At 37.8% G+C, this 12,140-nt stretch overlaps 1 protein-coding gene across 4 annotated transcripts in view; it reads left to right on the forward strand.

Moving 5' to 3' along the window:
• The first annotated feature begins 1,961 nt into the window (after positions 1 to 1,961).
• CFAP206 (cilia and flagella associated protein 206) overlaps positions 1,962 to 12,140 on the forward strand; it is a 34,549-nt gene continuing 24,370 nt past the window's right edge. Inside the window, exons 1-6 of one of the 4 annotated variants that reach the window (XM_036024443.1) lie at positions 1,962 to 2,239; positions 3,329 to 3,441; positions 4,024 to 4,107; positions 9,270 to 9,360; positions 10,819 to 11,007; positions 11,791 to 11,949. In XM_036024443.1, the coding sequence (XP_035880336.1) occupies positions 3,334 to 3,441; positions 4,024 to 4,107; positions 9,270 to 9,360; positions 10,819 to 11,007; positions 11,791 to 11,949 (631 nt within the window). In that variant the 5' untranslated portion in view covers positions 1,962 to 2,239; positions 3,329 to 3,333. Of the gene's footprint in view, positions 2,240 to 2,329; positions 3,174 to 3,328; positions 3,442 to 4,023; positions 4,108 to 9,269; positions 9,361 to 10,818; positions 11,008 to 11,790; positions 11,950 to 12,140 lie in introns of those variants that run through there. The other 3 variants (XM_028509910.2, XM_036024444.1, XM_036024442.1) reach the window with 3 other exon arrangements.

The raw sequence follows: 12,140 nt of genomic DNA on the forward strand, positions 1-12,140 counted from the left end.
GTATGCATTTTCCCCCTACCACTGCCCCGCACCCCAGCCAAACCCAGTTTTTTATCTTGTGTATTTCTAAACTAGACTTAACCTCTACAAATAGGTAGCCCCCTCTCCATTATGTTTTATTTTGTTCTATAGATGATAATATATCTTGCTATAGAAAATCTAGAATTACAGAAAAGTATAAAAATAACTTAGCCATACTCAGATAAGTAATAAAAATAAATAAAATAAATAATGATTTACCCTTATCCTCCAAACACTGCTAATAATATTAGAAAATTGACTTATACACTTTTTATATACTATGCATGTGTGTATCTGAATATTGTTGAAGTCATACTGTATGTAACATTTGCATTTGGCTTTTTAAAAGTATAAGACAAGCACTTAAGGTTTTTGTTTATATTACTTTTTAATGCCTGCTTAATATCTCTCTTTATCTGCATTTCTTAAATATCAGGTGTTTAAAATTCCAATGTTTTACTATTACCTATCCCACTTCTCTGAACATCTTATTTTTTGCACAAGCTTTACCCATATCCCAGGAATTTTTTATAGAAGGGGAAAATAAATAAAATCTCTTTATGATGTGCATTTTTGTGTCGATTAATTTTTTAGTAATCTGGGATTTTTAAAAAGTATACTCTATATATTTGTTTGCAGTTGGAGAAAAATTACTGGCACTAGTCTGTTTTTAAATAAAATTTTGTTGTTTGATGCTCTGCTTCTAATATTAGTTAATACAGTTTCATACTTTCATGTCAGTAGGTGGGTCTAACAAACATTATTGTGAAGGTAGAAAAACTCAATATCACAACTGCATGCAGGGATATGTCCTTATCATGTGTCCTTGAATGTGCAGTTTTTCTCTTCTAGCATCTTGGACCATCCTGTTATGAACTTCCTTTAACAAGACATGAAATTAAACTGCGATCCTTTTTACCTTTTTTTTTAAAAAAACTAGATACTTCCATATTAACTCCATTAACAATACAACCCCTCGGATTTCCCATCCTCTTCAACTGGCTCCTGAGTCCCCCACACCACCTCTCCTCACCCCACTTTGTTTTTTAATGCATTTAAATTCTCAGGCTAGCAAGTTGATACCCTTGTTTAAGATATCTTGTGTTTGGTGATGATGAATGTGATCGGCTGGGTGAGGCAGCCTCTGACGGAAGCGATGCTGCAACCAAGTCACTGTTGACGCTGGGTAAACGTGCACGATAAACCGCTGTTTCCCAATGCGAAAGTTTTTCTGAAAATAATAATAATAAAAAAAGAAATCTTGTGTTAAACAACTTTACCCTTGAAATATACTGACTCTACCTTTCTCTGCCTTCAATTTGGGCCAATTTGGTTTTTAAAATTTTTCCAGCTCAAGCAAGGTAAGTGCCCATCAGTAAATGAATGGATTAAAAACCTGTGGTACATTTACCCGATGGAATACTACGCAGCAGAAAGAAAGAGGGAGCTCCTACCCTTTGTGACAGCATGAATGGATCTGGAGAGCATCATGAACCAGGCAGTGAAAGACAAATACCATATGATCTCACCTATAAGAGGAACTTAATCAACAAAACAAACAAACGACCAAATATAACCAGAGACATTGAAATTAAGGACAAACTGACAGTAACCAGAGGGGAGGCGGGTGGGGGTCATTAATGGGGGGATAAAGCGGGAAGGGTTACCTGGAACATCTATAAAGGACACATGGGCAAAACCAAAGCGAGGTGGGATCCGGGGTGGGAGGTGGGGTTAGCTGGGATAGGAGAGTGATGATGGGAAAATGGAGACAACTGTACTTGAACAACAATAAAAAATAAGTAAAATACAAGATATTAATATTAAAAAAATTTCTTCCAGCTCTTCCTTCCGCTACAAACTGGCAATGTTGACCCTGCCCACACCCTGGCCCCACCCCCTTGGTTGCTAGCGTTCGGTCTCTATGGTTACGCGGCGGCTGCTGGGAGCGCCCAGCTTCGCTGAAGGCTCAGGCGAAAGTCAGATAATCGCGGCTCTAGCTCTGGATTCTGGCCCAGGTCAGCCCCCTCGGGGCTGCGTTCCCAGGAGCCCCAGATGCACTCCGTGAAGAGGCGAGCGTAGGGCGGCCTGCAGAGCCCCGACAGCTGGGGGGATCCCGTCCAGCCGGGTTGAGTCCTTTCAGTTAGGACTTCTCCCGCGGCCCCGCAGAAGAGCGGAAAAAGTGGTAACTTCCGCCCGGAGGCGCCCAGGTCCGCAGGTTAGGACCCTGATTCGCCTTCCTGTCTCTGCTCAGCGCTCTCGCACCAGCCAGGGCCAGAACTCGGGAGATTTAGTGTTTCAGAGGGTGGGGCGAGGGCGGTGCCGATGGTTGTCCACGGCGACCCCGCGCAAGGACGCCAGCGCAAACGGGCCGCTAATATCTTGGCGTACTTTTTACAAGCTGCTATTTTAAGAGCTTCTGACATGTACTATTTTAATTGCTAAATATATGGCACTCAGTCCTCGTCACGATGCATGCCAGGCAGTCTGGTTGTACTGGACAAAATGCCAAGCGCTACCTTACCTGAACACTAATAATGCTGAGAGTTAGCTTTTTCTTACGGGATTGCCTTTGTTCTGTACAGGCTAAATTACCTAATGCTCTCAGTTACTGATGCTCCGAAAACCCGGACGCGCCATGACCTTTAAAAAAACCTACCTTTTCTTGGTTGTTAGTAAATGGAATTAAAAACCAGGGGTTCGTTTTTTCCCATGATGCGTAACTCGCATGTTTTCAGTTTTAGTTTTTATGTTTGTAATTGAGTCTGAAATCCAACTTGGATGTGCAATAAAGAGAATTTATATCAGAGCAAGAATGGCTTTCTTCCAAAAATCTTACAACTGTGAAAGGTCATTTGGTGAATGTGTTGGAATAAACATTTCTCCTTTAAAGCTGTACTCTGCCACCTACACAGGTTGGGATAGGGTTTCTCATTCATTCTGCTCCTTCCATACTATTAAGCCTTTTTAAATTAAAAAATATAATACAAATTTTACAAATTTATTTTGGTGACCACCATCATTTAAATAAAGAGGAAATGTTTCAATCATTTGAAGTTCCAATTTCTCCTTCATCAACACAGCCATTCATTTTTATAAGTACAAAACAAATTAATGAAAAACAGGAGAGGCCTACATGCTAACAAATACAGATAAGTTAATAAGTACTATTATGACTCTTTTACAAATATAAATTTGTATTTCAAATACAAATATTGTGTATTTGTATTTTGTATATAAACAAATTTAAAGCAGAAAAATAATATATACATACATATTTTTAAAAACCAATTATTGTTATATTTACCCAGGATGCCTCCCACTCAGGCAGAAAGTGTTATAAAGAATATCATTCGAGAGATAGGACAAGAATGTGCAACCCATGGAGAGGTACCTTCTGAAACTCTGGTTGCTTTTATGGTAAGAATGAATATTTTTGTGAATGACTGCTTTATTAAAAAATGTTTTTAAAGGGTGCCCATTTTCCTCTTAAAATTCTGTAAAGCTTTTATAAATGTTATTCAGTTGACAACCTATTGAGATCATTGGACAAGTTAGCAAAAAATACTTTTTTAAAAAAGTGTATAAAGCAAGTCAATTCTAGAATTATAGACTGATTTAGAAGATCTTGATGAGGTTTAGAAACATCAGTATTGTATTGTCAGAGTTTTTATAACAATGTTTTGTTTACTTGTAGAAATTACTCATTGCCTTGATCTCTCTATTTTTGCTTTTGGTTTAATAATATACAGTAAAAACACAATAAAATATTCAAACAGTTTGCCAATCTAAAATCTAGCCATTGCTTTCAACCTATTTCTTCATATAATTTTTCTAACACCATATTCAAATTTGATGAAGGTGCTTGTAAATTGGGTACTAAGAAAGTCAGCTGAATAATCAATACCCGAGTAATCAGAGGCAGTTGCTTAAAAAATGGAAATATATTAATTTTATAATAATATGAAATAAAATTATTTAATAGACTCTTTCCTATCTCAGGTGAAAGCTGTTGTCCTGGATCCAAGTAATGGCTTTAACATGGACAGAGTCCTCATAAAGAGTGATGTGCAGAAACTCATTAAGGTAATTATCTAGTGAGTCTCAAATTTTGAAATATTTATTTGCAATTCTAAATATAGTATGTGTTTAGACTTCGTTATTGACTTCAGCTCCAGGAAACAAAAACCCACCAAATGGTGGTGCACACAAATAAGGGATTTATTATGTTTTTTCTCATAAAACAAAGTCTGGACATACATAGGCTGTTTCTTCTAGTTTCCTGGGTCACCATCATGCATGTGGATTTCATCCCAGGGTCACAAGATAGTGATTCCACCTTGAGACAGGTATAAGGGGGCGGAGGACAAAGAGCAAAATATGTGTGCCAATTGGGTCTCCACTTTCCATTAGGAAAATAATAGCTCTCTCAGGATCCCTCCCATCTGCTTATGTTGATTGACCAGAATATTTCAAGTCAGCCTGAGATTTTTTTGGCTTCTTTTTTTTTTTAAATATATTTTATTGATTATGCTATTACAGTTGTCCCATTTCCCCCCTTCTCTCCCCTCCACCCTGTACACCCTCTCCCACCCACATTCCCCCCCTTTAGTTCATGTCCGTGTGTCATACTTATGAGTTCTTTAGCTTCTACATTTCCCGTACTATTCTTGCCCTCCCCCTATCTGTTTTCAACCTACATTCTATGCTACTTATTTTCTATACCTTTTCCCCCTCTCTCCTCCTCCCACCCCCCTGTTGCTAACCCTCCATGTGACCTCCATTTCTGTGATTCTGTTCCTGTTCTAGTTGTTTACTTAGTTTCTTTTGGTTTTGCTTTAGGTGTGGTTGTTGATATTTGTGAGTTTGCTGTCCTTTTACTATACATGTTTTTTCTTTATCTTCTTTTCTTAGATAAGTCCCTTTAGCATTTCATAAAATAAGGGCTTGGTGATGATGAACTCCTTTAATTTGACCTTATCTGAAAAGCACTTTATCTGCCCTTCCATTCTAAATGAGAGCTTTGCTGGATAGAGCCATCTGGGATGTAGGTCCTTGTCTTTCATGACTTGGAATATTTCTTTCCAGCCCCTTCTTGCCTGTAAGGTCTCTTTGGAGAAATCAGCTGACAGTCTGATGGGAACTCCTTTGTAGGTTACTGTCCCCTTGTCTCTTGCTGCTTCTAGGATTCTCTCCTTCATTTTTACCTTGGCTAATGTAATTATGATGTGCCTTGGTGTGTTTCTTCTTGGGTCCAACTTCTTTGAGGCTCTCTGAGCTTCTTGGATTTCTTGGAAGACTATTTCCTTTGCCAGATTGGGGAAGTTCTTCTTTGTTATTTGTTCAAATATGTGCTCAATTTGTTGCTTTTCCCCTTCCCCTTCTGGTACCCCTATAATTCGGATATTGGAATGTTTAAAGATGTCCTGGATGCTCTTAAGCTTCTCCTCATTTTTTTGAATTCTTATTTCATCCTGCTTTTCTGCTTGGTTGATTCTATCTTCCTTCTGGTCCACTGTATTGTTTTGAGACCCAGTTTCCTTCTCTTCACTATTGGCTCTCCTCCGTATATCTTCCTGCATCTCTTTTATGGTAACCTGCATCTTTTCATCTAATTTGCGCCCAAAATCAATCAATTCTGTGAGCTTTCTGATCACCAGTGTTTTGAACTGTGCATCTGATAGATTGGCTATTTCTCGGTCACCTAAAAGGATGAGTCCTGGGGGACTGATCTGTTCTGTTGTAAACATATCTGTCCCTGTCTCTCCTCTTTTTTTCTTTTTTTTCCTGTCTGGTCGCTCTTGTTACAGTGGGGGGCGGAGCCTTAGGTGTTCACCAGGGCTGGGCACCCCAGTCACTAGATTGTAACGTTATATGTGGGGGCGGGAGCAGGGACGGGAGGGAACAATGGCGGTAGTTCCATCCTCCTGGGATCTCAGTCCCTTCTCTGGGATCCTGGGCTGCGAGCTCTGCCCTGGTCCACAATCGCTGCCTCACTGGGTTCACCAGCCGCAGCTTGCGTACTCAGGGATCACCGCTGCATCCTTGCGTGCTGGATGGCGTTTGCGCCGATTTCGCGCCAAGTTTTCCCCGACCTCCGCGCGCTGCCGACCCGCGCCAGCCCGGCTCGTCTTCTCCTACCAATCTGGATGTATGGGTCTACTTGAACTTCTTGGCTGTCCGACTTCCATTCAGATAAACCCTCTGTAAGTTCTGGGTGTTATTCTGTCTATAAATTATTGTTCTAATCTTAGTTTTGCGAGGAGGTACAGTGCGTCCACCTATTCCTCCATCTTGCCGGAAGTCCCCAGATTTTTTTTTTTGGCTTCTTTAGCTGAAGAAATCTTTGCCCCAATCCAAATTGGGGCTTTGATAGTAAGGAAAAAGTGGTGTCTGTTGCAGTATTTTAGAGACATCTTGTTATTAATCTTGTGTTATATTCAGAACATTATCAACTGAGTTACCATATACTGTAAATTTACATAGCACTAAATTAAAATTCATGTAATTATTGGTTCAATGTAATTTTTTTCAATTCTAAAGGAAAAAGTAACTAATAGATATAAAATAGATGTGTCTGAAAACCAGTTTTAAGAACTAAAGGACATCATTAATTTTTTTTCTATGTTTTAAGTTTGACTCACTGGATTTAGTTGTTTAAATATTTATTTTCTGAATATTCCTAAATGTATTGTCTAAAAACTCAACTTTTAAAAATCCTCACTGGAGGACATGCTTATTGATTTTATTTTTAATTTTATTTTATTTTACTTTTTTATCAGAAAATATTTTATTTATTTTTTTATTGTTGTCCAATTATAGTTGTCTCCATTTTCCCCCCATTACTCTCCCCCACCCTACACACCCCTAATTCAACTTTGTTTTAATCCTCACTGGAGGACATGCTTATTGATTTTAGAAAGAGGGAAAGGGAGGGAGAGAGAGGGAGAGAAACATCATTATGAGAAACCTCAGAGCAGTTGTCTCTTGTATGCACCCCTCCTCACCTCTTGTACATGCCCCCACCAGGAAGTACACCCACAACCCAGGCATGTGCCCTGACCAGGAATGGAAACTGCAACCTTTCAGTTTACAGGACAACTCTCCAACCAAGTGAGCCACACTGGCCAGGGCAAAAATTCAACATTTAAAATTTTTCTCCTGGGCTTAATGGTTTTAATTCCCTCCTTTATACAGAAGACTTGATGCAGGCTTTCCCAAACTTGTATGTGAATATTTTCTGGGCTCAAAGAAATGGCAGAGAAAATTTTCATTACCCTCACCTTCTTTCACAGCCAGCAATTCACACAATGGAGCACAGGTGTATTTGCAGGGGCTAGAGGGGCCAGAAAGAGGTTTGAGAATCTGAGCTGGGGAAAATGTTAGGATGATTGTGCATTAAGTACAGACTCCATGATTCTTCAAGGCAGCCTCGAGCTGGGTCTCTCTGTGATGATTTTAAATGTGGTATACAACCCGTTCTCAGCAAAGTGGCAATAACTGGTAGTCAATCAGAAATTTTATTGGAAAGCCATGAAGAAGAATCAAGGAGGGGCAGAAAAGATTTATTCTTCTCCTCATGGCTCAAGAAGAGTTATTTGCCCTGGCCAGGTGGCTCAGTTGGTTGGAACATCATCCTGTGCACCAAAGGGTTGCTGTTTCATTCCTGGCCAGGGCACATACCTGGCTTGTGGGTTTGGTCCCGGGGTCGGGAGTAAGCCCTTGGATGTTTCTCTCTCTCTCTCTCTCTCAAAAAATTGGCGAACATATCCTTGGGTGAGGGTTAAAAAAAGAATTTTAATTTTTCCTCTAATTCAACTAAGTTGGAAAAAATCAAGCTCAATATACTTCTAATATGACAGGTATATTAGCTATCAATGTATATCATAATTTAAATGACAAAGCTTGTTGTATTTCTTCTCAAAATTACTTAGATAATGTTGAATGTAACTATAATTGAAAAATATTTTAATTACTTTTTAAATTTATTATCCTTACCTGAGGACATTTTTTTCATTTTTTTTAAAGAAAGGAAGGAAAGAGAGAAACATCAATCATTTGCCTCCCATATGCACCCTGATGGGGGACTGAACCAGGGGTAGAACCAGCAACCTAGATGTGTGCCCTGACCTGGGATTAAACTGTCAACCTTTTGGTTTATGGGACAATGCTCCAACCAACTGAACCACGCCCGCCAGGGCAAAAAACTACTAATTAAAAAAATATATTTAAAAAATTGCCTAGATGAGGTAGTCTTTGTAAATTCCGTGTTTAGAGCAGTCCTTCTCTCCACTTGGAGGGATCCAAGGGCACAGGTTTCATGAAGACAAAGTGTCCTGTCCTCACTCTTGCGTTCTCTCCTCCCTGTGCCCAGCAAGTCAGGGCTGGTGCTGGGAGGAGGGGTGAGGGTGAGGCTCCCGATGTGCCTGCCAACTGCAGGTATAAAGACTAAAGATAAAAAAAAATTCAGGTTTATCATCCAATATAAAGGGGCAAAGCAGAGAAGGGGGAAAAAGTAGGAGAAAACAGAACAGAGGAGGAAATTTTGAAGTAGAAGGCAAAGCCAAAGAAATTTTGTGAGCAGAGGAGAGTAGCTGCAACAATTTTTCATAAAATGCATGTGATCTTCAGCATCAGCAAAGAGTGTTAAGGCTCAGTTAAGTAGGAGTGAGGAAATCTATAAAAGCTTTAGACAGGAACCATAAGCTTCATGGAACATTTACCCACATTCAGATTGTATAGACTAATCAGTTTGTCAAATTCCTTTTTTTTTAAAGATTTTATTTATTTATTTTTTTAGACAGGGGGCAGGGAAGGAGAAAGAGAGGGAGAGAAACAACAATGTGTGGTTGCCTCTTGCATACCCCATACTGGCAACCTGGCCCACAACCCAGACGTGTGCCCTGACTGGGAATCAAACCAGCGACCCTTTGGTTCGCAGGCCAGTACCCAGTCCACTCAGCCACACCAATCTGGTAAATGTCAAATTTCTTGCCTTCAACTCAACTATTACCCCACCTGGGTATGGTGATACTGGTTAAGTCTGGGGAAATAACTGTTGTTGGTTGGGTGAATTATAAAACATGAAGTTCTCAAAAATAAAAAAAATAGTAAGAAGGGTTATTGGTAGATAAATATTAGACATTATTACTGTGATGTTTCCTGTATTTTAAAAATAACTTTAGAAAATACTTCAGATCATTATAGAAACTCTAACGAGAAGTGTTCATTGCGGTATTCTTTTCTAGCTTTGTGTGAGTCGACTATTGGACAGTAAGAATCCATCCCTGGACACCATTAAGATGCAAGTCTACTTTGATATGAATTATACAAATCGAGGTAACATGTATCCACCAATTTTGATATACTTTTAAAAAAGATTCATATGGTATTTAAGCTAATAAGAACTTCATTTGGTTGACAAGTTTGGTTTAATTTTTTGGTCTACCTTTTGAAATTTTTTTCCAATTTTGAAAAATATGATAATGTTGGAAATGCTAAAGGAGAAAAACATCAATGGCCTTCCTGAACATTAAAAGTAAAGTCTAATTATTATGCCCATAATAATTATGTTTCCAAGTTTATTGTATTTTGACTGTAGTACCTCCAATACATAATAATTAGAAATTGAAACAACCAGTCCATTGAAATTCAAGTTTTTAATTTGTTGATTTTTTTTGTTTTCTGGTTTGTATTATGATTTCATAATGCTTACCTAAAGTATATAATTAACACAAAAACGAAATGAATGATAATAAATTTAAATTTAGAACATGCTTTCTTATGTAAATAGTTTAATGCTACTTCACAGACAAACTGGAAACAAGAGGAAAAGGAAAATAAATTCCTCTATAGACTACACTGCCTCTGCCCCACTGTAGTAATACAATTATTATTAGCCATTTGTTAACTTGCATTGTCTTTTTTTCCTCCTGTGTATTGCACTTTCATTTATGCTACATATGTAAAATCATATATCTTGCTTTTTTCCTTGAAAATAATGATAATTTTAAGCAAAACATAATTGTGGAATTGACATTATCATTTAGATTTTTTATTTGCAAAAATTTTGTTTTTGTAAAAAGATTATAGGTATGAACTGTGTATTATTAATGTATTAAATATTATAATAGTAAAATGAGGTGTTTTGTTGAGTTAGTTTCAAGGAATGTGCTGCTGGTGAATTGTGGCTGCCACAATTAAGTATAGACCTCATCATATCATGAGAAGAAAGGAGAGGGAGACCATTCTTGATGCAACATCCTATTATCATTAGTGTCATTCAATGCTCATGGTCAAGTAGACCAATTGAAGTTGATAGCGATCAAATTGAGACATTGAGATCAATCAACATTCTACCATGCAGGAGATAGCCAATATACTCAAAATGTCCAAGTCAATAAAGTTATTAGTGAAAATGAAAAAATGTGTCCTTCATTTTATGGAAAAAGCCACAGGAACTTTTTGGCCAACCCAATATAAATTGTCTTGTGTATTTTCTGCTTACTTGGGAGATTTTAGCCCTCTGATATTACTGTTTGGATTGCCTATTTAAAGTCTTATATGTTTTGACAAGTATGCCATTTAAATTGCTGTAATAAATCTTTCCCACTAAATTTTTTTTCTTGAGGTTAACTGCTAGACACTGTTTATTATGACATTTTATGAAAATACTTGTTTTCATGCAGTAGTAGATTTTCTATGCCCCAGCCATTGTTTTTTACTGCTCTTACTTTCTTCATGTGAGAAGAATTTTAAGTATCAAACATACAGAACATTGTCCTTTGCCAATTTTAGAGGAATTTCTTGAAGAACATCACCGGATTGTGGAGTCTAAATTAGGTCCTGTTACCAGAGAAATTACAGATAACAGAGCTTGTGCTCGAGACGAATTGGAAAGCCTCTACCGAAAGATTGTCAGCTATGTGTTACTGCGCTCTGGGGTCGGATCCCCTACAGATATCAAGATTGTCAGAGAGACAACAGGTAAAAAAACTTTCCATTCTATAAGTGAAAGTAGATGAACACTATATCTTATAAAATCTGTTAGATTACAAGTGTTGAAGATTCCTTTTTATCTGAAAACAAAGTTAATCGAAATAAGAAATTAAAACTTATCCAGACTCCTTTTACACTGTGTAATAACTCTAAAACTCAAGTAGCATCTCTGTAAATTGACTATTGTTAATATCTTAGAGCTGTACATATCCAGGGACCCACACCTCTTCATTAAAGAAACACTGGCAGTGTGATTCAGGATACCAGGCTGATTGGGTAATGGGGACCACAGGAAAGCGAGATTTCACAATAAGGGAAAGAGTTGAGTCTGTCACCTAAAGTGGATGCTGGAAAAGAACATTGTTTTATTCCTGGGGAATACTAGTCCACTTTCTCACTTTAAGGCAAAGAATAGGCAAGATCTCTAACCTTCTTATGGCTTTCTTTCACAATTATTTTAAAGCATCAATTTTTCTACTCATAGCTCTAATTAGAAAGCTCATTTTAATGCTCATTGCTAAAAAATACTGATGGATGCTTAATTATTAAAAACAGAAATGAGGCAATGGCAGTATTTCAGTAGCTCAGCTTTAATATATGATCAATTTTGCTATGCATTCTGTAATCAGGTACCAGAACATTAAAGAATCATATAAGTAATTCTATAAAGACAGGCCTTTTAACTTTCTGCTGAAAGAAACTTGTGATTTAAGTTCTGTTTTTTTTTTGTTTGTTTTATAATCTTGTTGTCCTTTTTATGGTTTGTTTTAGCTGCCCTACAGAGTGTTTTTCCTCAGGCTGAACTCGGGACATTCCTAGCTCTTTCTAAGAAGGAGAAAGAATGCCAGCTGAAAGAACTCTCCATGATCGTTACTGGAATTCGTTTATTTAACCGAGACACTGGAAAGGGAGGAGAAGGCATTGAGTACTGTAGGTCTATCATTATGTTAATTCTATAGGTTATGCAGGTTTAGAATTGAATTTGCACAGAGAGGAAAGTAATACCCAGTACACTACTACTATTCTTAGATTTCAGATTTGATTGTGTCTTAGTTACAACTACTTTTCACAATGTGTAGTAATTTTTAGCTAGTATAGGAGAGTGAATCAGTGAAAGGAAT

This window comes from Phyllostomus discolor, chromosome 4 (genome assembly GCF_004126475.2).
Source record: "Phyllostomus discolor isolate MPI-MPIP mPhyDis1 chromosome 4, mPhyDis1.pri.v3, whole genome shotgun sequence".
In the NCBI taxonomy this organism is placed as follows: Eukaryota; Metazoa; Chordata; class Mammalia; order Chiroptera; family Phyllostomidae; genus Phyllostomus; species Phyllostomus discolor.